This window comes from Notamacropus eugenii, chromosome 6, assembly GCF_028372415.1.
Source record: "Notamacropus eugenii isolate mMacEug1 chromosome 6, mMacEug1.pri_v2, whole genome shotgun sequence".
NCBI lineage: Eukaryota > Metazoa > Chordata > Mammalia > Diprotodontia > Macropodidae > Notamacropus > Notamacropus eugenii.
The window spans coordinates 46197601-46224550 of record NC_092877.1 but is presented as its reverse complement, the minus strand read 5'-3'; the positions used below and the strand labels follow the sequence as shown (position 1 = coordinate 46224550).

Below are 26950 nucleotides of genomic sequence, written 5' to 3'. Positions count from 1 at the left end.
CATTTTCCTTACTTCTGATATCTTTGATAATGTTAGCCTTTTTCCCTTATATTCCCTTTTATCACTCATTTTCTGACTCTTGCTCCTTGGCTAGGTGTCCCACTCCCCACCCCCACATTCCTGATAGCTGTCTCAGCTTCATTTCATGATGAAAAATTCCCTTTTCACTGGCCTCTGCTAGATGCCAAGTCTTCCCCAGTTTTTTCTGAATTAGTTATGTTCATTTCTTATGATGCAAAAATATACCATTATGTTTATGTGCCATATTTTCTTCAGTTTTCTCCCAATATAAGTCCATCCATGGCGTTGTGAGAAATGCGCCTATCTAACAAGCCCCCAACTGTGAGAAACATGCTCACCTTAAATAAGGAACTATACCTGTTGTGAAATCAGGAAAACTTTTATTAATCTTTACATTCATTCCCCCTAAATGGACTGTAGCCTCCCCAGTAAGGTTATAGGTAGACGACAATATGTATAGAAAAGTGGAGCTTCTTATACTATTTTCCAAATTTTGAACCTCCCTCCCCACTGTGCATTGCCACATGACTTGATATTCTCCTCTCTGATAGGCTTTCCCTCAAATACCTCATCAGGTATGCGCATTAGCCTCTGACTTTTACCTGATCATGCTAGGTCATGACTGTGGAAACAGAACTAACTTGTTTCCCACAGTGTTTTCAGTTCTTTGCTACAGGAAAATTCTGTAAATATTTTTGTATATAGGAATCTTTTTTGTCTTTTTCTTTAGGGGTATGTGTGGTATAGCAGTGGTATCACTGAATGAAAGAATGTGTGTAGTTCATTGACCTTTTTGGTCAAAATTGCTTTCCAGTTTATGGTTGGACCAGTTCACGGTTCCAACAGTATATTAGTATGACCAACTTTTCTGTAACCTCTCCAACATTGAATATTCACACCTTTTGCTATCTACGTCAATTTATTAGGTGTTAGAAGAAATTTAAGGATTGTTTTAATTTGCATTTCTCATATTATTAGTAATTTGAAACATTATTTCATATGATTGCTAATACTTTGTATATCTTTTGAAAACTGTTCATATCTCTTGATCACTTATCCTTTGGGGAATGGCTTTTGTTCTTATATTTTTCTTGATTAGTTTATGAATCTTGAATATTAGATCCTTTCCATTGATATTTCATATGAAGATTTTTTTGTAGTCCATTGCTTGCCATTTTATTCTTGCTGTATTAATTTTGTGTTGCTAAACATTTTCATTTTCTTGTTTTTGAAATTATCTTTTGTGATTTGCTCTGCCCTCTGTTTGGTTAAGAATTTACCCTCTGGACATCACTAAAAAGTGTACGGAGAGGTAGGTAGATGGCACAGTAGGTAGAATATTGGACCTGAAGTTAGGAAGATCTCAGTTCAAATCTAGTCTCAGACATTTCTTGCTCTGTGACCTTAAGCAAGACACAACCTCTGTGCAGTTTCCACATTTGCCTCCCAGGGTTTTTTGTGGATGAGGTAATATTTGTAAAGTGCTTCACAAGCCTTACTGCAACATATGAATGCTAATTATTCACTTCATTTTTATTATTATCATGTGTTCATTTTGTGTTTATTATGGTATATGTTGTAAATTACTGAATTAAGCCTAATTTCTGACAGACTGCTATCCATTTTTCTATCAGATCCAAATATTCCTAACGCATTGTTCTGGCCATTTCTTTTCTCTGCTTAATAAATCCAAAGTCTTCTTATTATCTTTAGCCTTAATTACAAACTTCTTAGGCATTTGCAGCTATTCTACCCTTTCAAGGTTATTCTACATTATTCCCTTTTATACACGCTCTATATTCCAGCCCAGTTGCCCTCACTGTAGTCTTAAATTTCCCTTGTCAGTGCCTTTACTCAGCTGGTCCCTATGCCTGAATAGTCTGCTTCCTTACCTCCACTTCTTGGAGTCTCTATTTTCCTTCAGATATAAAATGCTTGGGCCACCTCTGACATGAAGCTTTTCTTGATCTCCTCAGTTACTACCTCATTACCTTACTGTTATTTTGTAGATACTTACATGTATGTCTTTCCCTCCAGAAATGGTGTAGGTTCTTTGAGGACTGGGACTGTCTCATTTATATGTATGTGTTCCCAGTGCCTCTCTTAGTGCCCAGCACTGCTCGTTGATTTGTTGATGGAAGGAGGCAAGAGACTTGATACATGGCAAAGTGCAGAATAGGGCTAATATCCTGGGAGAATAGGGAGAGGTTGAGTGACTAGAAGACCTGCTGTTTGTGAGGAATGAGGCAGATTGTGTTTGTCCTTCATTCTCGAAGAGGACCATGACATCAAGATGATGACATGACTTGCAGTTAACTTTGAGGGAAGGATGGCTGTGCAAGGTCACCAACCTCACTTTCTTCTCCTGAGCCATCTGAGTCCAGGGACCTCTGATATTCATCAGGATGGCTGGAGATGGACCAGGATACAGTGTGAGACCCTGGCCTTTTCAGGCTAAGTAAGGTCTTATAGCATTCTCACTTTGAGATACACCCATTCAGTGAATCATCTTCTTTAAGTTACTCAATAATTTACTTTAATAAAAAAAAAAATTAAACTGGGAGGGTATGGCGGGCCTCCTGCGTCCCCAGGTGGCTCGGTGACAGCGGTGAAGAAGACAGACACACGGGCAAGTGGGAGTAGATAGACCAACTCTGTTTATTGATCCAAGGGTCAGGGTATTTATAGACAGAAACTGTGAAGTCTAAGTGACATACTGCTCCTCTCCTGCCCTAGTGATTTGGCCAGTCTTATTGTCTTAAAGACTGTTAGCCTAGAGGGCATCTATTTTACATATCCCTTGTATTCTGTAGTTCTCTTGTCTATCTCACGGAGACAGCAACATCTGGGGGGCATGGAGAGCCATTCCAGATGATAATGAGCACAGTCTCAAAGAACAGTTTCCCCGAAGGTCTATCCTGGAAGGTCTATCCTGAACTTGTCAACCACACTCCATCCTGGCCCACAACAGGAGGGGTAGACCTTCAGGGTTCCTGGGTAAAAGAGAAACAATTGCTATTTAGTTATTACTGGGTAGTTAGAAGCTATGACCCAAGAGAAGGATTTCAGAATTCTAGATCATGGAATTAGAACAGTTACATGTGCATGGTGAAGTAAAGCGTATAACATTCCTATATATGACTGAATTAAAGTGAAGGTACAGCAAAGTAGTAAACTCCTGCTAAAATTTTATGTTTCTTTTCTTTATATGCTTACATAAAGCATGTAACTATAAAGTATATGAGCTTATATTTATATACTTTACATATTTATTTAGTGTCTCTCTTATTAGAGTGTAAGCTCCTTGTGAATAAGGTTTTTAAATTCCTCATATTTGTATCTCTTGCTCCTAGAACACAAGTGAAGGCTTGTAGATTGATTGGATTAATAAAAATTCCACTTCGCAAATTTCTGAATAGTAATACAATTATATTGACTTATAATATTTCCATGAACAAATTATTTTCAAGACCATATAATGAAAGAACTTGTCCCTGGACTAAGAACATATTCTTTACAAAAGAAACCATGGGTATTTTGTGGCAAATGGTTATGTGGGACCCAGATTTGGTCTAAGGTTTCCTTTTACATCCTGCCATTAGTCAATGGCTGTTGTTCACATGGTTCAAAATTCTCCGGTGCCAGAGGATCAAATAAGGAAATTCAAAGCAAAACAACAAAGCTTACTAACACTTTACAAACTTGGCACAGTTATAATGTCAACTTAAACACATACTGACAGTGAAGCTGTATTTGCAATATTCCTCAGTCCTCTGGGGATGCTAGAAATGAAGGATTACTTATTTATACCATACAAAAGCACAAGGAATACTACCACCCTGGCAATGTGCCCACTCTTCTATGGTGATCCATAAATGAGAAAAGATGGAGATTTCACCGTAAATTCTATAAGTAAAATATGAAAGAAAAATGGATGAGAGGATGGTCAGAATTTAAGTTACTTCGTATTCAGTTAACAGACATTCATTAAGCACTTAATTATGTGCCAAGTAATGTAAACACTAGGGATACAAAGGAAGTAAAAGAAACGGTTGTTAAGGCGCTCCCATGTCAATGTGTGAAGTTGTTGTTCAGTTTTCAGTTGTGACTGACTTTATGGCTCCATTTGGGGTTTTCTCCGCCGAGATACTGGAGTGGATTACCATTTCCTTCTCCAGCTCATTTGATGAGGAAACTGAGGCAAACAGAGTTAAATGAATTGCCTAGGGTCACACAGCTAGTGAGTGTCTAAGGCTAGATTTGAACCCAGGAAGATGTGTTTTCCTGACTCCGAGCCTGGCATTCTATCTGCAATGCCACCCAGCTGCCCTAAATATAACTTGTAGTACTCACCTCCCAGTATTCTATGGAATAAGTATGACTGGTGTTATTATTCCCATTTTACAGATGAGGAAACTGAAGCTAAGCAACTTGCTTAGGATTAACTAGTAAGTGTGAGGGGTGGGGTTTGAACCCAACTCTCTCCTGACTCCAAGTCCGACACTCTTTCACCTATATTATTATTCCTTACAACCCAAGATTAATGATGTGGAAAACAACAAGAACAGCAAGTAGCATTTACAAAGTACTTGAAGGTTTGCAACCACCTTACACATATTATCTCATTTTATCCTCACAACCACCCTGGAAGGTACCTGGTACTATTATCCCCATTTTACCAATGAGGAAGCTGTAGAAAACAGGTCAAGTGACTTGCCCAGGGTTACATAGCTAGTCAAAATCTGAGGCTAGATTTGAACTCCCATCTTCCTGACCCCAGGTCCAGCATTCTGTTTACTGTGCCAGTCACTGCCTTTAAAGATCTCCATCAAGAGGGTGAGAAGGAATGTTCAGACAAGTAGAAAGAGAAGTAGGATAGAGATATGTCACAAAAACAAACCAAAAACCTGGAGAAAAGTTAGTATCCAGAAGAAGGCAATCCACAGTGTCAGAGGCTTCTGAGTTCTCACATGAGTAAGAAAATACTGTCCTCTCCTAATGAACTTTCACGCTGCTGTGTGACAAGGCACAAACCTGGCACAAAACCCCTGGTGGGGATTTAGGTCAGTATCTCTGCACTTGAGAGATGAGAGGGAAAAGAGGTCTATCCCCCAGCTCTGATGACTTTCTAGAATATTACTCAGTGCTCTTACTCATCTCTGATTCTGGTTGGTATGCAGGTTCTACCTATTCTCTTCCTGCTCTGGTTGAATAATTGCTACACATATGACCCTTAGAAGGGCTTGGTTATAGAAAATTGAAGCCAAGGAAAGTGGAATTTCTTGTGTTCCTGGAGCTCTTCTAAGATGGGCAAAACTGATTGAGTAACATACATCCTGTTTTGTCAAGTACAAAAGACAGGGAACCAGATCCTGTCATCAAGTTCTTAGTTATTTCCTGCTGTTTCTACTTGACAAAGTAAGTAGTACATGCCTTGCTCATTTGAGGTTTGCTTTTGCAGTTAGATCTGAGAGCTTACTGAAGGAAGACAGGAACCTCTCAAAAGACAAAGGATGCTAGATATGCATGGAGAGATCATGAGAAAGCCAGGAGGTTATATTGGAAGGTAAGAAGATTGGGTTCCAGGTTGAAAAAAAAAAGAGGCAGAAAGAAAGAAAAGTGAATGACAAAAAAAGAACAGTGGCTCCAGCAGAGAAAATGAGAAGTAGACATCATATTCCCCCGAACCATAACTGGTAATATAGTCTCTCAGATAAAAATAAATTCTGATTATTTTAGAAATCTACTAATCAATAAATTCTAACCCAAGATTTAATCCTAATCAGTTACTGAGGCACTAATGAGAAGCAAATAGTGCATATTTCACAAACAGAAACCATAAGGAGAAGCAGCTGGCTCTCTGGAACATGTCAGGATACACTCTGTTGCATTAAAATTAAACAAGCTTTATAAATTACTTTCCTCTTAAAACAATTAAAGAGGTACTGGAAATTTAAATATTGCCACCCCACTTCCTCCCCACCCACCCTCTTTCTATAATTAGCAAACTTCCTTCACCTAAGACTTCATCTTACACTTCTTTCACTTTTTCCAGCTTCTCACATTCATAGAAAATTGGCACTCCCTGGAAGACACTGCATGGGCTGTACTTTCTTTCACTTCCACAAACACATAATTCCTCCACCCCACTCCACCCAGAAAGAGAGGGAGAGGAGGAGAGAGAGAGAGAGAGAGAGAGAGAGAGAGAGAGAGAGAGAGAGAGAGAGAGAGAGAAAGAAACTATTTGCTTCTCAAGGGCACTTCCAGACCACCTTCTATTTCCACCATTCAGCCATCTCTCCTTCTTTAGGGTTCACTTGATTTGTCATCATTACCCTGTTCGGTAGCTTGTTGCAGTTGTCTCCCAGGGCCCAAATCAAAATGAATTTAGCATCTGGTTCAGAGTCTTATTCTGTATCCCCTGGCTCCTGTCAAGCTGTTGACAGACACATTCCAATCTCTCAAATCCTGTATTAAAGGTCCTCCACCACCTGGTGCCATGCTGTCTTTTCCAGCTTCTCTCATGTTCCTCGTCTTCTTATAAACTAAGTCTACTTCTGGTCATATATGCCGAAGGAGGACTAAGTGTTCCTACATTCCAAACTTGCAAGCCATATAAAATGAATGTACCAAACTGGCAAAACCCAGGGCATGTATGCTGGACACTGATACTTGTTGAATTCCTACCAGTTTAAATGCCACTTCTTTATGACACATTTACTGATATTCCTGCCATTTCCCCCGCTTCTAACTACACAAAGGACCTATCTCTTTAATGCCCTTACTATGTTTAACTTTGGTAACAGTTGTCTTTGTATTTTTTCCCCTTACTAGACTGTGAACTCAGTGAAGGTAAGGATTGTGCCTTATGTAAACTTTGTATTTCCCAGTGCCTAAAAAAAAGGGACTCTATATAATTAAGTGCTTAATAAATGTTTGTTGAATTGGTTTGAATTTTTCCTTCGAATTATATTTTAAATAGGAGCCACCAGAGATTGCTTCTGTTTCAAAATAGGAAGAGCTGGGTTTTATTTGATTTGTGTATTTGGTTCTCTCGTGAAAAAGCGAGGAGTTAATACTAGATGAGGGTAAATCTGTCCTCAGGGTTTGATTGTAAATTGGGAAGGATTGGGGGAAACTGTTTCTTCCGGCTTTACCTTTGTCAACTCTGAGCAGTGTGCAACATATCCAATCATTTGTCATCTAGTCTTTGTTTGAAGGCTTCCAGTGAGGAAGAATCTGCTGTTTCTGAGTGAGCCCATCTCTCTTTTAGACAACTCCAGTTTTTAGAAAGGTTTTCCTTTCATTGAGCTACTAGATGTGCATCTGCAGATTAAAGGGTCACAGACTTTTAAGAGTTGTGAGGGACCTCATGATCTAATCTAACTCCCCCTCCATGTTACAGTTGAGGAAACTGAGGCCCACAAATGTTAGCTGATTTGTCCAAGGTCATGCAAGTAAAGAGCAGCAGAATTGAGTTCAGATTCTGATGCCGCTGATTCCAGCTGACCACTCCTGTGTATTACTTCTAGTCCTGCCTTCTGAGGAAAACTAGACAAGTCTGATTCTTGAAATTCCCTATTATAAAAACATAATAGGAAAAGCTGTCCTTAAAACTTAATACTTGATTTTTTTTTTGTAGGTCATGGATCCTTGGGCTTGGGCTTTCACACCTTCTATAAGCCTACCACTTAGTTTTTCTCTGTCTCCAGACAAGAACCATTTTGTACCCGGGATTCATTTAGCCTACCAATAAAACATTTTTAGGGACAGAATGTAGACATTTAGCTGTATGAACTATGGATTCATGGGATTTTAAACTGCGAGGAAACTTAGAGGTCATCATCTATTCTTGTACCCTCATCATACAGATGAGAAAACTGAAGCCCAGAGAGAGAAAAAAGAACTTGCCCAAGGTTACAGACGTAGCAAATGACAAAGGCAGCTTTTTAATGTAAGTCCTACAACTCTGAATTCATTACTTTCCTCGACTATATTTATTCACTAGGAACAATGAGTGAAAAAGAGATTGTTGGCTTAATTTAAAAAACTTTTTATGAAAAAGTGAATCTATTCAGAAGTGGAATGAGTAGCCTCAGTAGATCATTATTGCTTTAGATTTTAAGTGGAGAATGAGTGAGTACTTGTTGTAGAGGAAATTGCTGATCAGATACGGTTGGACTAGATGTCCCCTCTAGCTCTGTGATTCTGTGATACACCATACTGGAGAACAGTTCAAGAGTGATGTAAAGAAGGGATGCTTTATAACACTGAAGCTCCAAAAGAAATTTTAGAAAGAGAGATTTAGGTATTCAGTGTCTGCCAAAAGGTCTCAAGATCGCTAATGAAATTGAAGTGAAATGTTTGTTCCAAGACTCTGAATGTTCTCTGAATGCCTAAGAAAGACCATATTACAGGGAAATTTTTAGTACCCAAAGAATGTATTTTACTTTTAACTTAGACTGTTTTGTATTTCTAAAAGGATGTTGTATTGATTGCAGGTGGTGTGGTTAGAAACCTTTATGGAAGTCCAATGGGTAGTAATGGAAGATGCTGTTCTAATAAATAAGGTAGGGGAAATGCATTTCCTGTTTTAAAATGGAATTTGAAAGTGCAGTTTTGTCAGCCAAGTTAATGTCATTACAAACAAAGATGACCCTCAATTTTATTTCTGTTCCTGATAACTAAAACCTAAGACTTTTCATGAAATGAGAATATAATATGTGTTAGTAAACCTCAATGTATAATGAATGAGGCCTGTGTGACTTGGGGTCAGGTCAGACCCTTAGAAGTTATTGTGAGGATCAGATGAAATAACATAATGTAAAAAAATTTGTGAACCTTAAAATGCACTTTAATTGTCATATTTTAGAAGTGAATTGTGTGTATATACATATATGTAAATGTATATATGTTATGTGTATTATGTCAAGTTTTTTGCAAAATCTAAAAAATTATGTAATGCTATAAATATTAGGGTTTTTAAAAAATTTTCTTCTATGAGAGTCAAACAGCATAATGAGATTGTCCAGCCAATAACAATGGATAGAAGCCTAAAGGGCATTGAAGCAGTGGCCGAGAACTAAGTTTTTATTATTACCTTTCTAATATTTCAAAATTTTGCTTTAAAATTTTTCCAGAAAAAAGTATTTTGTCAGGATAATATTATATTTGAATATAGTTTCATAGCATGAAAGACAATGAAAAAATAAGTTTCTCCTTCAATTACTATGATATTTTAAAAATATTATTGCCATAGCTAGAGAGGTAATGCTGTGGGTATGCCAAGTAATTAAGAACTTGACTGCAGAATTCAGGTTCTAGTTTTTCATATTTCTATGTTCTTAAAACATTTTCAAATATTAGTGGTTCATAATTTACATTAACCTTACACCTACATAATCTGGAGTATAGGATTCAGTAAAAATTCTGTCCTGTGCTGTATGTAAATGCCAAAACAAGTAAGGCTTCATGTACCAGGAGTTCATGTTGCAGCCATCTGAAAAAACAGAGATGGTGTTCAAAGAGAGAAAACTCTTCCTGAGCTAGATTTTTCCCAAGCATTAACTTTTCCAGTTCCTGGTTAGTCGGCTGCTTCAGAGAAGAGCTATCTCTGTGTTATATATTATTTAGTAAATTACTTTCACAATAGACTATTCTTAAGAGAAACTTCAAGTGGTGTTTTATTTATAACTTTCCATTTCTCAAAAATCTACAGCAGCTCTCCTATTGCAGTTAAAAGATGATGCTGGAGAAAAATTGCTCACAGTAAATTAACCCCCTTTTTTAGCTCTTCTCTCAGGAGCATTGTCCAGAGAAAAACTGACTGGTTGATGAAACTCATGGAACCTTTGTATTTTGAGATCTCTACTCTGTATCCAGTTTGCTGAGTGTTGATGCAAAAAACTATCAGCTATTTTAGCTGAGCATGGAGGATATGATGCTAATCTTGAAGTCAGGATAGAGAAGGACTATAGTGTTGCCTCTGGAAGCTAATGTGACTATGGGCAGGTCACCTAACTTCTCTGTATCCCAGTCTCCTCCATAAAATGTTGGTAATACTTATAATACTGAGACTTGGAGTCAGATCACACAGGGTTGTGTGACATACTGCATAGAAAATACTCTGGAAGCCTTAAAGCACAATATAAATGTCTGCCGTCATCATCATCATCATCATCTTACGACAGTTCAGCTTTTGTGAATTTGCCGCTGTATTCTAGGGATAATCTTCTTTGGGGCCTACAGACTTTGTGTACTAACTCTAGCTTTTAATATTTTCTTGAATTCAGTGTGGCTCCTATTTATGAACTTCACCAGATCCCTTCCCTGAAACCACTTTCTGTGATCCTCAACTTTTTGTTTTCACTTGCACACAGCACCCTCCCTCCATATCTAGGAACTAAGTTATTCCGATTGTACTTTGACAAAATCTTTGACAAGTCTTTCTTTTTTTTCATTCATATACCACCAACCTAGTTTAAGCCCTGGTCTCTTCTCCCCTGGACTATTGCAATAGTTTCCTAAATGATTTTCCTATCTCAAATCTTTCTTCTTTCTGATACGTGATTACTTGGTTGGTAAAGTGATATTCCTAAAATACAGGTCAGATCGTGTAGCTCCCTTGCTTTGTAAACTTCAGTGGCTCTCTTACCAGTGAGGAAGGATATAAGGATCAAATACAAAGCCTGCTGTTAGATTAGATAAAATGAGCAAACATTCATTAGGCACTTACTTTGTGTCTTGCAGTATCTAATTGCTGGGGATACCACTATGAAAAATCTAAACAGCCCCTGCCCTGAAGGAGCTTACATTTTAATGGATTAAGACTTCCCATGTAGTGGAGTTGGAAATAAGAGTGAGATAACCCTCCTGACAGCTGAGGGGTGGAGACGACTGGGAAGTAGTAGAATGGTCTGATGTCTTTTCTTTGTTTAGCATTTAAATCTTTTCACCACCAAATGATCGTGTTCTTTTCTACTTCCAGTATTCCTGGAGATGCTTGGTTATTTCTCTCATTTATTCTTGTCATTACCTATTTCATATCATACTTAATCAGTGTACATGTTGTGTGTCCCTTCTTAGGTTCCCTGAGGGTGGAGACTGTCGTCTTTTTCTTTGCATCCCCAGGGAACCTAGCTTACTGCCTGACCCGAAAAACAGCCTCTTAATAGTAAATAACTGTGAACTAAAACATAAATTCATTTAAAATTATCAATAAAGCATAGGGTGGAGAGATGACTGATGAATAGAAGCATTTTGGCCAGTTCTTAAGTAACTTTGTAGACCTACAAGGAAAAAATGTCACCTGATTTATCTTTGCTTTATTTATCCCAGCTGAACCCATGGGTTTTTATCAGAAGAACTGATGGTTGTAGTGAAACCTACTTTTATTTCAATTTTCAATCTTTTTATTGTATTTGGAGAATGCAGTTTATTTTCTTTTAAAAAATTTTAAAATTTATTTCATTGATTTTTCCTTCCTTCCCATTTGGGGTTAAATGACTTGCCCAGGGTCACATAGATAGTAAGACACAGATAGTGTCTGAGAACAGATTTAAACTCTGGTCCTCCTGACTCCAGGACTGGTGCTTTGTCAGCTGCACTACCTAGCTGCTGTTATCATTTCTTATTCCTAAAAATGTCATAAGTTTATAACTCTAGAGCTGAAAGGAGCCATAAAGGCCATAGATCCATCCTCTCATTTTACAGATGAGGAAATTGAGACCCAAAGAGGATCAGTTCCCTATTTTTTTAAAAGTAGGATAAGTAGTTTAGCAAAATTATCCAAAACATCAGCCAGAACTGATAGTACATGCAGGAATCCACAGCCATAGAACCCTCCTCTGCAAAGATGGGATCCATTTTCTCAATTCTTTACTGGGACAAGATTTTGGAGAGAGAAGATTTATTTTTAAAAAAACCATATATTACTTTGCCATGTCATTATAATGGTTTAGCTTATGGTCACAGTCTGAGGACCAGCAATATCATGTACCAAGCTTTACTAGGGAAACACATACAGCTGTGGGTGTTTAATGGCAATTGAATTTTCCATATGAAACACTCTGTCCAATGTTATATTGACTGATAGAGTAGAAACCTCAGAAGACCAGCTTTTCTATGATGTGGTGAAAGTGAAGGTGTGGCCCCAATTTAGCAGCAAAATACGGATGCCTGGACAGAATAGATGGGATAGCAGCTGGTTTTACATTGCTGTCAGTCTTTGGTCTGTATGAGATTCCACTTTGCTCAACCTTTTCTGTATAAATAAGCAGTCTTGGGACATTTCTCTCCCTCTAGAACTTCAAGTGTTTAAAAGCAGTGATGAATAGGAGCAAGGCTAACATTGTAGTCAGCTAGATTGGGATCAATCTACTTGAAGCCAGGTGTAACGTTGACTGCCAGGAAGCATCATACAGTGGAAAGAACACTCAGTTTGCAGTAAAAGGACCTGGGTTCACATCTCAATTCTGCTACCTATCACCTGGGAGACTTGATTACTTAATCTCCCTGGCCTTGGCTTCTCCATCTATAAAATGTGAAAACTTGCCTAGATAATTTCCAGCTCTGAAAAGCTATGATCATAAACTGAGATCCATGGTAGTATGCACCAGAAATAGCATTAACTCCCAACATTGAAGTGTAATTTATTATCGCACTGCTCTTTTAAAAGAGAGAGTTTAGAATTAGGTGTTCCGTGTATCCTGAAGTAGAAGAAATGTATTAATGCACTAGGGCATTGCAGTGGCTTGCTGGGCTGGTTTGGCCACATGAATGAGAGATGCTTAGGCAGCCACTTTCAAGCAGATTTTGAGGAAAATTTTAAATAGTACTAGATCCTAATGGCAGTAGCTGGCCTGGCAAACCAAAGGCTCTTTTTGCATAGTGTAGTCATTGTTCATTTGTTGTATATTTGAGGTTGAGGTGACTTCTTGGTTAAAACATATGACAAAATAGTAAGATAATGAGGGATAAAATGGAATAGAAATTACCTGAAGGAAGCAAATATAATAGATGCTACTAAGTACCTGAGATATACTAATATGCTATTTAGAAGTGAAAATTAAAAAAAAGTTAACTTTAATTTTCTAAGAAGGCCCTACAAATTCTTCTGGAGAAGAACAATTTTATCTGTTACTAAACCCAGGCAGGAGTTTGTACATCACTTAAAAACAAACCCTGCAGGATACTATCTTCAACTATGGTTTTATAAAATAGAGACCAACTCAATTTTACACTATCCTATCCTTGAATCTCTTGCCTTATTCTCTTTTTGACACTCATTTCTTTCCATCTCCATCCCTTTCTCCCCAACACACTCCCAGCCATGCCCCTGCTACTTAGATTATTCCTGTTGTCCACCTTTTCTTACCATATTACTGAATGCTACTGGAGAAAGTCACACAACTGTGCTGACCAGATGCACAACAGATATGTGTGTATACGTACATATGTGTATATACGTACATGTGTGTATATGTACATGTATTTATACATATGTATGTATGTATATTTAGTCCCAACTGAACTGTGTGTGCTATAAGCTAATCAATTCCTTTGCCCTTCTTGGTTGATGTTATAGAGCACTACTGACAGCAATCATTCCAAACTTGAAAATCTCTTCTCAAGGCACTTCTACTGCTACCTTCCTTATTCTTTTTAGAACTACTACTCATACTTTTTGTGTCTTGGCACCTTTGGCAGTCTGGTAAGACCTGTGGGCTCCCTTCTCAGAATGTTTTTAAAGGCATAAAATAGAATATGTAGCTTTACAGAGAAAACCAATTATACTGAAATACAATTATAAAAAAAATTTAAGCTTTTTGACCCCAATTAAGATTTATTTTATTTAAGATTTTTATTATTTATGTGTACATGTGTGTGTCTAATATTAAATTCTTTAATATAAGATTATTGACCCCTGATTAAGAACCTCTAGAAGATTTTCTTGATCTACCAGTCTAGGAACCTGTATCAGGCTGACTTTATTCCACTCACAATTATAGGGTCTTAGATTCAGTACTAAAGATCACTTTCAGATCCAGATTCCTTCATCTTAGCCTTTAGAAACCTGAGAACCCTGAGAAGTAAAGCAACTTGACCTAGAGGTAGCTTGGTTTAATAAATGGCTGAGTCAGGATATGAACACAGGTCTGCTGGCTCCAGATCCAGAACTTTTTCCACTGTAATTCCATTTACTTTACCCAGAAAGGATTAGTTTATTCTAATTCAATAGAATTAGTTTATTCAGTTCACAGTTTATGCTTAATTGATGGGTTGCTTCTAGGAACATAGCTGGTCTTTGAAAGTTTATCAAAACCTTAATTGATCCATGGGAAAATCATGCAGACAAGTCTTCAGACATAAGCGTATCTGAACCAGAAAAGAGGCAGCTACGACCCTACAATCTCTTCTGTATGACTACTTACTACCTATAAGCTATGTGGCATTTTGAGATGGGTAGAGGAATGCTCTCTTCTCTCAGAGCCTCGTCTTTTTTACCTCTGCTTTGGGGTCAGTTAGTCAATAAACATGTATTACTATGTGCCAGGCACTGTGCTGAACTCTGGAGTATCAGGGACATATCCTTCCTCCTCTGGGCAGTTACAGGGCATAGTTGCTTGTGGTGGCCAGGAGTGCAGGTTGAGGGTTAGGAGGAGGAAGGAACAGGCAAGTTGTTGGGATCCAAGGTCTTTAGGGGTGATTTTTAAGGCTTTCACTCTTATCAGTGTAACAGTAGGCCCTCTTGAACATAATGGAGCTGTAGTCTCTGTTACTTTTAAGCTCCAAATAGTCTCATTGGTTCATTGTCCCCATTCTACTTGTAAACCTCTACTTTGATTTAGATTTAATTTGTTCACAAGTACTTTTGACCTCTTAGAGTAGTGAAATTAAAATAATTTAATTCATAAATGCATGGTAATTGCAAGGAGGTAAATCAGTAGCAATATTATCAACATTCATTACCCAGTCAAACTGTCTTGTCTCCTCCCACTCCCACTGCCACGTGGACAGAAATGCAGGGGAAAAGAATACAGGATCTTTCCAAGAGGAGAGGAGAGGAAAGGAGAGAAGAGAGGAAAAAGGGAAAAGGAAAGGAGGGAGAGGGGAGAGGTTAAGTTGTGTTGAAATGTAGGCCTTCTGGCTCTTTTAAGTCAGTACAAAGAGGATTATGAGTAGCTAAGTCAAGTCAGCAAGCATTTATTGAGTATCTGCTATGGGCCAGGCATTGTACCAAGCCCACAAAACTCAGCTGAAGAGAGGAAAGTAAAAGAGCATCAAGGAGGGTTTGTTCCTTTAGAGATTTTGCCTGTGGCTGCCTACAGCTTCTGCTTCCATGTGCTGTGGAATGGAGTAGTAGTAGGAAGCTCTTCATGCTTAAGGCAGCAAATTTGGTTCTTCTACTCTTCTGTCACTCAACTAATCCAACCATTAGAGGAAAAGAATGTTAAATTATGCTTTAAAAAAATTACTAAACTATACATACTCCAGAACCCAGTGATGTCATTACTAGACATATACCCCACGGAGGTAGAAGACAGAAGGAAAGGTGCTGCATTTAAAAAAAAAAAGGGGGGGGGGTAGCATTTCTTTCTCTTTTTTTAATTATTTATTTTTAGTTTTTGAGTTCTAAATTTTCTCCACCTCCCATCCCCCCTCTCCAGGAGGGCTTGCAATCTGATATAGATTTATACATGTGCAACACTTTTTTGTAGTAGCAAAAACGCTAGGGAAGGAAAGTGCATGCCTATAAAATGGGTAATGGCTAAACAAACTGGGGTGAATGGAGGTAAAGACAGAAATGGAGCTGGACCCATGATTTCATCAGTACAGAGAATCTCAGATGATGCAGTTCAGGCCCAGAAAGATTTAAATGACTTATCCAAGGTCACCCAGGGAATAAGTGGCAGACTTAACTGATACTAAGGTTAAAATTCCTGTACTCTTTTCCCCTGCATGTAGCCCTGTGCCTTTTCTCATTTCGTGCCTGAAATTTGGATTTGTTCCCACAGGCCAGAAGCTGATTTGCAGATCTTCATGCTGATTCCTACTGTCATGTTCCTTCCCTAATTTACTGTGATTCTCTTGGGGATGTATTAGATAGAAGTCAGATACTTAATTGTCAGAAAACTGTGCTTTCCTCCCATTTAATGATTCTTTTATCTTGTAACCTCCTTAAGGCAAGAGGCTACCTTGTTTTTTTTCATCTTTGAGTTCATAGTAGATACTATTTAAATGTTTGTCAAACTGACTTGAATTTAGGGAAAGGGAAGAAAAAAAACACTTCCTTTGGTAATGTTGTGGAACTCTGTCACAAGTAGTGGGAAGTCATTGTAGGTTACTGATTTGAAGAAAAAAATATCTTTTTTTTTTTTTTTAAATTTTCTACGATTTGATATGAGTAGACTACAATCTTTCCATACAGAATTCTACCTTTTCATTCCATATGATTCATGTTCACATTTTATCTGAAATTCATATTAGTATGAATTTGATCATTGATATAAACTGGAGTAAAGCTTTGCCCAGTGTGCTAGAGAACCCTCCCTTTTCTATTTCTCTGTGGTACTACTGTTCCCCTTAGGCTGTCCATCTATTATCTTTCATTTTTATTATGTGACTGGGTTATATCCTTTTTTCAATCATTTCATACATATACATATATATATATACACACATCTGCACTGATAATTTGTATTCCATTTTATTAAAAAAAATTTTTAGGGACGGAGCCAAGATGACAGAGTGCAAAGACACACATATACTAGCTCTTCCCCCGCAGCCCATAAAATACCTCTCAACAAATTCTAGAGCAACAGAAGCCACAGAACAATGGAGTGGAGATTTCCAGCCCAGGGTGACCTGAAAGGCTGACAGAAACGTCTGTCCCACTGGATGAGGAGTGGAGCCCAGTCCAGCCTTGGCCTCACAGCACAGGTGCTGACAGGAGGACACAAGCAGGCCTTGGGGGCGGAATCCCCAGCTGCAGTAGTGGCAGTTTGCAGATCCCTCAACCCACAGGAGCCAAAGGTCAGTGAGAGGGTTTTTTCAGCTGGCCCAGAAGGGAGAAGGGCCTTCCCATAGCTCCAGCCTCAGGTGGCAGCAGAGTTCTCATTGGGCGAGTGGCAGCAGCTTGCATCCATTGTTGGATCCTCAAACCCCTGGGGGCACTGAGCAGCTGATTCTTACCTCAGCCCTGTGTGGAGGCCCTGCCCTCACCTAATGCTCCTGGGGGATTTGAGCAGCTGATCTTTATCTCACACTGAATGGCAGTCCTGCCCCTGTAGCTTACCTGAATCTCAGCTCCCCAGTGCTGACTTGGTGGAACTGGAGGCCAGGTGACTGTGGAGAGGAAACTCTTACTCAGATTCTGTGCACAAAAATTTCTGGTTGCTTCCAGACCAGTGTACATGCTTGATTGTGCCACCTTGGAGAAACTGAGATCTTACAGATCCCCAGAGTATACCCTACTCTTGACAAAGGACCTAAAAGACAAGTAACTGGTTTGGAAAATGCCCAAAAAGGGGGAAAAAGTAAGACTATAGAAGGTTACTTTCTTGGTGAACAGATATCTCCTCCCATCCTTTCAGATGAGGAAGAACAATGCTTACCATCAGGGAAAGACATAAAAGTCAAGGTTTCTGTATCCCAAACATCCAAAATAAATATTCAGTGGGCTCAGGCCATGGAAGAGCTCAAAAAGGATTTTGAAAATCAAGTAAGAGAGGTGGAGGAAAAATTGGGAAGAGAAATGAGAAAGATGCAAGCAAATCATGAAAATCAAGTCAACAGCTTGCTAAAGGACACCCAAAAAAATGCTGAAGAAAATAACACCTTGAAAAATAGGCTAACTTAATTGGCAAAAGAGGCCCAGAAAGCCAATGAGGAGAAGAATGCTTTAAAAAGCAGAATTAGCCAAATGGAAAAGGAGGTCCAAAAGCTCAATGAAGAAAATGGTTCTTTAAAAAGTAGAATGGGACAGATGGAGGCTAATGACTTTATGAGAAACCAAGAAATCACAAAACAAAACCACAAGAATGAAAAAATGGAAGATAATTTGAAATATCTCATTGGAAAAACAACTGACCTGGAAAACAGATCCAGGAGAGACAATTTAAAAATTATGGGACTCCCTGAAAGCCATGACAAAAAAAAAGAGCCTAGACATCATCTTTCATGAAATTATCAAGATAAACTGCCCTGATATTCTAGAACCAGAGGGCAAAATAAATATTGAAAGAATCCACCAATCACCTTTCCAAAAAGAGAAACTCCTAGGAACATTGTAGCCAAATTCCAGAGTTCCTAGGCCAAGGAGAAAATATTGCAAGCAGCTAGAAAGAAACAATTTGAGTATTGTGGAAATGCAATCAGGATAACACAAGATCTAGCCAGCTTCTACATTAAGAGATCGAAGGGCATGGAATAGGATATTCCAGAAGTCAAAGGAACTAGGACTAAAACCAAGAATCACCTACCCAGCAAAACTGAGTATAATACTGCAGGGGAAAAAATGGTCTTTCAGTGAAATAGAGGACTTTCAAGCATTCTTGATGAACAGACTAGAGGTGAAAAGAAAATTTGACTTTCAAACACAAGAATGAAGAGAAGCATGAAAAGGTAAACAGGAAAGAGAAATCATAAGGGACTTAGTAAAGTTGAACTGTTTACATTCCTACATGGAAAGACAATATTTGTAACTCTTGAAACTTTTCTCGGTATCTGAGTAGTTGGTGGGATTATACACACACACACACACAATACAGAGACAAAGAGCACAGAGACAGAGAGCACAGTGAGTTGAATAGGAAGGGATCATATCTAAAAGAAATGAAATTAAGGAATGAGAGAGGAATATATTGGGAGGAGAAAGGGAGGAATGGAATGGGGCAAATTATCTCTCATAAAAGAGACAAGGAAAAGACTTTTCAATGGAGGGAAAAGGGGGGGAGGTGAGAGAAAAAACATGAAACTTATTTCATCACATTTTACTCAAGGAAGGAATAAAATGCACACTCATTCTGGTATGAAAACCTGTCTTACAATATGGGAAAGTAGGGAAGAAGGGGATACGCAGGGTGAGGGGAATGATGGAAGGGAGGGCAGTGGGAAGAGGGAACAATTAGAAGTCAACACTCTTGGGGAGGAACAAGGTCAAAAGAGAGAATAGAAGTAATAGGGGGCAGGATAGAATGGAGAGAAATAGTTAGTCTTGCGCAACACAACTGTTATGGAAGGCATTTGCAAAACTACACGTGTGGCCTATATTGAATTCCTTGCCTTCTCAGTGGGGATGGGTGGGGAGGGAGGAAGGAAGAGAAATTGGAACTCAAAGTTTTAGGAACAGCTGTTGAGTATTGTTCTTGCATACAGCTAGGAAATAAGAAATACAGGTAATGAGGTATAGAAATTTATCTTGCCCTACAGGACCAAAGAGAAGATGGGGATAAGGGAAAGAAGGGATATTAGAAGGGAGGGCAGATTGGTGATAGGAGTAATTAGAATGCTCGGTGTCTTGGGGGGAGGGGAGAGATGAGGAGAAAATTTGGAACTCAGAATTTTGTGGAAATGAATGTTGAAAACTTAAAACATAAATTTTAAAAAATAATAAAAATATGGAAAAAAATTTTTGTTGTAAAATTAACTGTCACTATTTCAATACTCTGATAGACCTGTAATCTCATCTATGTGGATACTCCCTCCAGTGGTACAAATCATAACCCATTCAAACACTCCCACCCTGTTTTATTTGTCATATCCTTCCATAAATTTTTCTATAAGGGGGCCCAACCCAGTGTATTAAGTGCCATCTTCTGGATTTATTGAAGCACATGGGCTTTTCATATTTTTATCCTTTGTTCTTGTTATAGGATTGATCTTGGATCTCTGATAAATTTTTTTATCCACTTCTGTTGCATATTTTTCATTAGTAATATGATACAATCTGTGTATTCCAACTATGTGTCTCTACATTGGCCTCTACATGACTTGATTTTCAGTTTTTTGGTGACTAGAAATATGTCATTTGTAGCCATTTGCCATTGCCAGAAGAATATTTGTGTTGAACAGAAAGGTCTTTGTTTCAGAGATTAGTCAATAAAAGCCTTGCTTTTCACCTATTTAATTTTTTCTGAACCTAGTTCATTGTCCATTACTGGCATCTGTTTAAGATAAATGCACTAATGGACCAAATCTTTGAGCACCGCAGAAGCAAAATTGGGCCAAGGAAGATTCAGACCCATTTTGTATCTTTGTTTATTTAAAATAGTTGCTGTTGTAGTCATTTCGGTCATGTCTAACTCTTTGTTAAACCTTTTTTTGTTTGTTAAAACCTCATATGGGGTTTTCCTGGCAAAGAAGTGGTTTGCCATTTCCTTCTCTAGTTCATTTTATAGAGGAGGAAACTGAGGCAAACAGGGTAGAGTGACTTGCTCAGCATCACACAGCTAGTAAATGTCTGAGGCCAGATTTGAACTCAGGAAAATGAGTCTTCCTGATTTTAAGCCTCGTGTTCTGTCCACTGCACCACCCAGCTGCCACCAGCTTAAACAAGACAATAGATACAAAATTCACCTGCGTACCATAACTTGGATGTCCATCTGGTTTCCCCTTGTGGTTAGTTGAAGTCAAACTCTTATAATTATGGACCTTATTTAAAAGGCTCTGCAGTATTTCAAAGTTTGATGTAATTAGCAAAATATAATTCCCAAGCAGAAGTATCTGTATTTAGAAGACCTCACTGTCTACATGAAATACTTTTTCCATTTGGACTCTGTTGGACATTGTCCATGAAAGTAATAAACACCTTTGGTGTGCATGTGTCTTCCTATTTTGTACCTTGCTTGATATTAATAATCAGAGGGTCACTGGACTCTCTGTGATTTTAATTTTTACATAGGAGATACCTTGTTGGAGGAGGGCCTTCAAGATGTCATTTTGCTCTGTTGAATCAAATACATTTTATAGGCAGCAAGCAATAAGCACAATAGCATACACTATTTTTACTCTTAATTATCTGATGATAAAGATGTGATCTGCTATAAAATGTCCCTTGTGAAAGTCTTCCGGTTCCTTTGTTGTGCCTTCAGCAAATATATAGGTGGATTATTCTCGAAAAGAGCTTGTAGAGATGGAGAGTGGTGGTAGTAGTCGTGATGGTTGTCCTTTGTGCTCAAAAAGGATCCAAATGACATCATTCTGTCAGCATCAAGGTGCAGTGTGACTGACTGGCTGATCAGACCAGTATGAACTCAGAAAGCTCACCATAAGTCGAGCACAAGTAGTCCATATGAACATTTGGAGTGAAGATGCCTCTAAATTTGTGCTGCTTATGTTTCTTTGGAGCGACTGTAATTCTGCTTTGCTCACAGAGCATAGCACCTTCTTCGATAAGGGCACACCATACTGCATTGTCTTGTGCTAGAGTGTGTCCCAAGTCTGACAGTGAGTTCCAAAGTTCTTCAGAGAGACCTGGAGAGTGTCCTTGTGTTACGTTTTCTGACCTCCACGTGAGTGCTTGCCTTGTGTGAATTCTCCGTAAAATAGTCTTTCAGGCAAATGTATTTTTAGCATTTGAACAACATGGCCAGCCCGTTGAAGTCATGCTCTCTACGGTAGGGTTTGAGTGCTTGGCATTTCAGTTTGAGAAAGGTCCTTGGAGAAGAGGCATATATGATTGATATTTTCTCTGTCACCTTTTCTCAGTAATAGAATTCTAGGATTAGCATTATTATTCAGTCATTTTCAACTAAGAAAAGGTTTTACAGCATCCTTCTTTTAATGAGATATACACTTTTCTTAACTTGGCATGTATACATGAAAACATCAAATATATATGCATACACACATTACTTATTCAGTGCTAACAACAGTTACTTTTCTGAATCATAATTAGATACCCATGAAATCTTAATTGTTTTTATTCTTATCATTTGATTTGATTTGCATCGTTGCTTGAAGAATTGATTGTCTAACTGTACTTAGACGTGTAATTTGATAATAACTGCCACATCAGTTGTTTCCTGGCCATTAAAATATAATCAGTTTAATTGTTTGTAATACTATTGAGCTCACCGTTTTCAGCACCTCCCTCTCTTAATTCTTCTTGAAGAAATAATTGTGCACGCATACGTGTGTGTGTGTGTGTGTGTGTGTGTGTGTGTGTGACATCTGTGTATCTACAAACCTTTGGTCCCTTTTGTTTTATTAAGCCTGAGCCATATTTTCTGACATTTCATCATTCTGTCCGATACCCACCTTTGCATTGAAGTCACTGAGTATTGATTTTATTTGGAAGGCCTTACTGAGTTCTTCATAGAACTTCTCTGCCTCCTTGTCCTTTGCAATAGATATTGGTGCCAAAGATTCAGTTAATGTTCAAGGTGATCTCTTTGCAAATGTTCATCATGAGCCCTGCAACTTATCATGTCCCATGAAATAATGTTTCTTTTTATCTTTAGATGCACAGTAAAATCAACTCCATCATATCTTTTATTGGCTATTTATTTCAGGGAGGCTCTGTCAGCCATCTTTTCCTTTAGCAATGGGTCCTGTTGTCTCCTGGTTTCATTTATATCAATAATATTAAAACTGATATGCTTTACTTCTTCCGGTAGTATATTCCTCTATTTGGCATTCAAATCCATCCCCACATTGTTCCCTTCCTCTCTTTCCAATTTTCTTCACTTTACTCCCATGTGTATCACCTATGGTATAGTGACACTGATCTTGAATACAATATTCTGTTTTCTAGCTCTACCCTTTCGTTGGCTGTCCCCTATGGCTGGAATACCCTCCCTCCTTACCTCTGAGTCTTGGCTTTCCTGGCTTCCTTCAAGACTTAGTTCACATCCCACTTTCAGGAGGCCTTTGCCATTCCCCTCCAAGGTTGGTGCTTTCCCTCTAGGCTCTCCTTCCATTTACACTCTATGTCTTGTACATACCAGGGGCAGCTAGATGGTACAGTGGATAGAGCACCAGTGCAGGAGTCAGGAGGACCTGAGTTCAAATCTCACCTCAGATACTTGACACTCTCTGGCTCTGTGACCTTGGGCAAGTCACTTAACCCCAGTTGCCTCATCCTGGGTCATCTGCAGTCATCCTGATGAATATCTGATCACTGGATTCAGATGGCTCTGGAGGAGAAGTGAGGCTGGTGACCGACACAGCCCTCCCTCAATCAAAGCAAAGTCAAGTGCAAGTCATGTCATTATTTCTGTGATGGTATTGTCTTCTTCGGCAACGAAGGACAAACGCACAGTTAACTCATTGGTCATTAGCAAGGATCTAATATTTATAGTACTGATAGTTAAATTAATGGTTAGAGGTGGTTTAAAAACTGTGTGAGTCTTTACCCCCTCTGCTTTATTGTCTGTCACTTTACCCTAGCCACTACAGAAGCAGAAGTGGGCCAAACAACTTGGGAGAGCCATGTTGTATTTTTCTTTGTTTCAATTAGCTATCCAAAATCAGGAGTAAGATCTTACATGAGGCTATTAGTATTCAACAAAGTAGAACCAAAGGAATTAACCAACGATACAAAGAAAATGCTTTTGTTCCATGTTTTTTCCCCAGTCATTGTGATCACTCTCTTCTTGAATACAGGTTGTCATTGGTAACATGCTGCATCATGCTTATACTCACTATATGACTTTTCAGTTCTTTGGGTTTCATTTTGTTTAGTTTTAATCTACTCTGGTTGTCCCTGGCTTCTCAAAGGTCATGCAAGTAGAATATAGACTCTAAAACAAAGGGTTTTGTACCACAGACTCTGTTGAAACCTATGATGCCATCTCAGAATAATGTTATTTAAGTTATAAAATATAAAGGAAACCAATTATATTGAAATTCACTTATCACAATATTTTTTAAAACAAATTCACAGAGCTCAGGTTAAGAACTTTTGCTCCCAAAAGTTCTACCAAGCTCCAGAATTTTGAGTATGAGCCTGGTGATAAGCTGTGTATTGTCCAAGGACTATGAATCGAGGAGTTTATCACCAGAAAGATTAGTAACCAGGGAATGAATTTTTCAGCCCTAGAAATTGAAGAGATAAATAAAAACGTGTGATGGTGTTCAGTCCCGTGTGACCTTGTACACTTTTTTCAGTGATTGTGATGGAAAAAAGGGATAAATAGTACTAGGAATCACACAGTAGCCAAGTTCTGTTTTAGGGAGATTAAGTCAGCAGATTTATATAGGATGTGTTGAATTTGGAAGAACCTAAATAGAGGGAGAGGCCAGCTAAAATATTGTAATGTTCCAGGTGGGATTAGGGCATTGGCTATAAAAATATTGGAGGAGGGGCATTTCTAAGAGAAATGGGGAAGGATGAATCAGATGGTTTTTGGTGTCTAAATCAGTAGTTCTTAACCTGGTGTTTGTATACTTAAAAAGAAAATTTTTTTGTGTGTTTCAATATAATTGGTTTCCTTTATAATCCTATGTATTTTATTTTATGCTTTTAAAGCCATTCTAAGAAAAGATCCACTAGGCTTCATCAGATTTTCAAAGGAGATCATGATCCAAAAAAAGAAAAAGAATTAAAACCTCCTGAATTAGATGATGGGTCAGACATACGTAGAGAAATCTAGAATGATGATCTTTGAGAAAGAGCTTTTAAAATTGTACAGAAGGAAGTCACATTTCATCTTAGAGGTAGTAGTGATGAGAGTACAAACCCAATCACAGAAACTGAGGAAGCAATATAAGAAATGGATGGTGTAACATGGCACATTTGTTTGAGGAATTTAGTTATAAAAGAACAAGTTAAAATGTTTGGGTGTTGGGGGGGATAAGTGAATTACTTGGGGTGATGGAGGTTACCTAATTGTTCCTTTTTCTGCCTCATGATTGATTCTTCTTTCAGCTTTTGCTTTATCTTTTTAGAATCTATGACTTCAAGAGTAGAAAGCTTAACAGAAGTTGTAGGAACTATGTCTTGGACCTAGTACCTCAGCAGTGTTTGGTAGAGCCGCTAAACTGAACCCAGCTTATGAGACAACCTAGTTAGCATATAACTGCAGAAAGTGGTGCCTAGAGCTAAAGTTCAAAAAACAAAGACCTATTCCTGTGGGGTAGTGAATTTTCAGAGTCTGAGGAGATAGTATTGGTGGTTTTCTTTATGGCATTTTCTAAGTTATTGTTGTAACCTATGGATGGAATTTGTGTGATACTGGCAGAGAGGCTATTGCTATAACTGGATCTGTTTTTTTAAATTTCAACTTACCTTGAAATGTCTGTTTTACCAAATTCCACTGGCAATGCTGAGATTCCAATTTAGGAACATATTAAATAACAGATAATGGACTCTATTGTAGTGATATTTCATGGGTATATTTTAGGTCATTTCTCTAATCCTGCACATTGAATTTTCTTTCCTTCTCTTCTAAGTCCTTTTCCTTCCAGAGTTTCAAAGTATGCTCCCTTATCTTGGAAATGCTCCATTGATATTTAATAAATGCTCAATAGTGATGGATTGTTCTGATTATGAAGGACCCTGCAACTTTGCTTTAAACAGCTTTCAGAGAAAAGACTTACAGCTTTTCCTGCTGTACTTTCCTTCTGTTTGGCAGCTTCTTTTGCCAAGTTTTCTCAATAGAAAAACTACCAAATCTACATACAGATCAGCATCCTCATTGAGGGAACTATAGAAAAGCCATTCAGTAAGACTGGGAGAGTAGGAGGATGGGATAGGAGTTTTGACAAGTCTTTTCCCCTTTCTTTGTTCTGCCTTCTGCTGCTGCTGCTTTTATAAATTACACTCCTTTGTTGAATTTGCTTGCATAATTCTTATTATATAGTCTTAGTACCTAGAATCTCTGAGTTGGAAAGGATCTTATTGGGTATCTAGTTCAACCTTCACTTAAAGCATAAATCCATTTATACAGTCATCTCTGGGTGGTCATCATCCTCAATTGGACTTAAGCCAATTTATTAATGTCTCTCTAAAATGTGTTACCCAAAACTCACCGTGGTTCTGCAGTTATGATCTGACTAGGAGAGAGAATAGAACAACTACCTCCTCCCTTCTGAAACTTTGTTTATATTGAGGTACATATTAGAGGAACTGTCTATTGTAATAGTAAAAGCACTGAACTTATTAGACTCAGGAGGCCTAGATATGAATTCAACTCTTCATGCTCATTCTGTATATCCAGGCAGTTGCCAAATCCTGTTTCTATCTCCACAGCAACTCTCACATGTATCTACTTTGCATCCAGACAGCCGCCTCATTAATGCCCTAGTTCATGCTCTTATTACCTATAGCCTAGATTACTGCAGTTGCCCCCAAGTTGGTTTCCCTGACTCAAGTATGTCCCTACTCCAGTCTGTTCTCCACACAGCTAGCTACCCAAATGTTTTTTCTAAAGCTCAGATCTGACCATGTCACACCCTGCCCCCTCTCCCCTCCCCCCCCCAATTCAATAAACTCCAGTGGTCTGCCCATTCAGCTCCACCTCTTAGCTTCCTTGGCATCTTTTCACAATTCTGCTCAAAATTCACCCTCCAAGGGAGACCTTTTCCTGTCTTCTCTCTCCCCTTTCTCACCACCTCCCAATCTCTTCTAGTGCTTTCCCTTGGAGATTATGCCCAAGCACCATTTAATTGCTATTTTGGGGGCCCTCCTGGCTCAGAGTGAATGGAAATAGTAAGCGTTTTTCCTTCAGCCAGCCACCCATGAGGGTCTTCCCCTCAGTTTGATTTTTTTTTTTTTTTAATTAGAAGGGCCATCCCTTGACTCACCTCTTAAAGAGACCTATTCACTGAATGGGTGTTAACCTCACTCAAAGTGAGAACCTGAAAAGACCTTAGCCTAAAAGGACCAGGGTCTCCCATTGCATCCTGGGCTGTCTCCAGTCATCCTGATGAATATCTGGCCACTGGACCCAGATGGCCCTGGAAGACAAAGTAAGGCTGGTGACCT

General features: G+C 38.5%; 1 protein-coding gene across 11 annotated transcripts in view; it reads left to right on the top strand.

The window, feature by feature from the left end:
• Positions 1 to 26950, top strand: part of PTPRA (protein tyrosine phosphatase receptor type A) — a 201433-nt gene that overhangs the window by 106684 nt on the left and 67799 nt on the right. For 7 of the 11 annotated variants that reach the window (XM_072619794.1, XM_072619787.1, XM_072619793.1 and 4 more), the window contains one exon: positions 8523 to 8591. The exons of 3 other annotated variants lie outside the window; for them this stretch is intronic. In XM_072619794.1, the coding sequence (XP_072475895.1) occupies positions 8544 to 8591 (48 nt within the window). In that variant the 5' untranslated portion in view covers positions 8523 to 8543. Of the gene's footprint in view, positions 1 to 7892; positions 7976 to 8522; positions 8592 to 26950 lie in introns of all 11 variants that reach the window. One more of the 11 variants, XM_072619791.1, reaches the window with a different exon arrangement.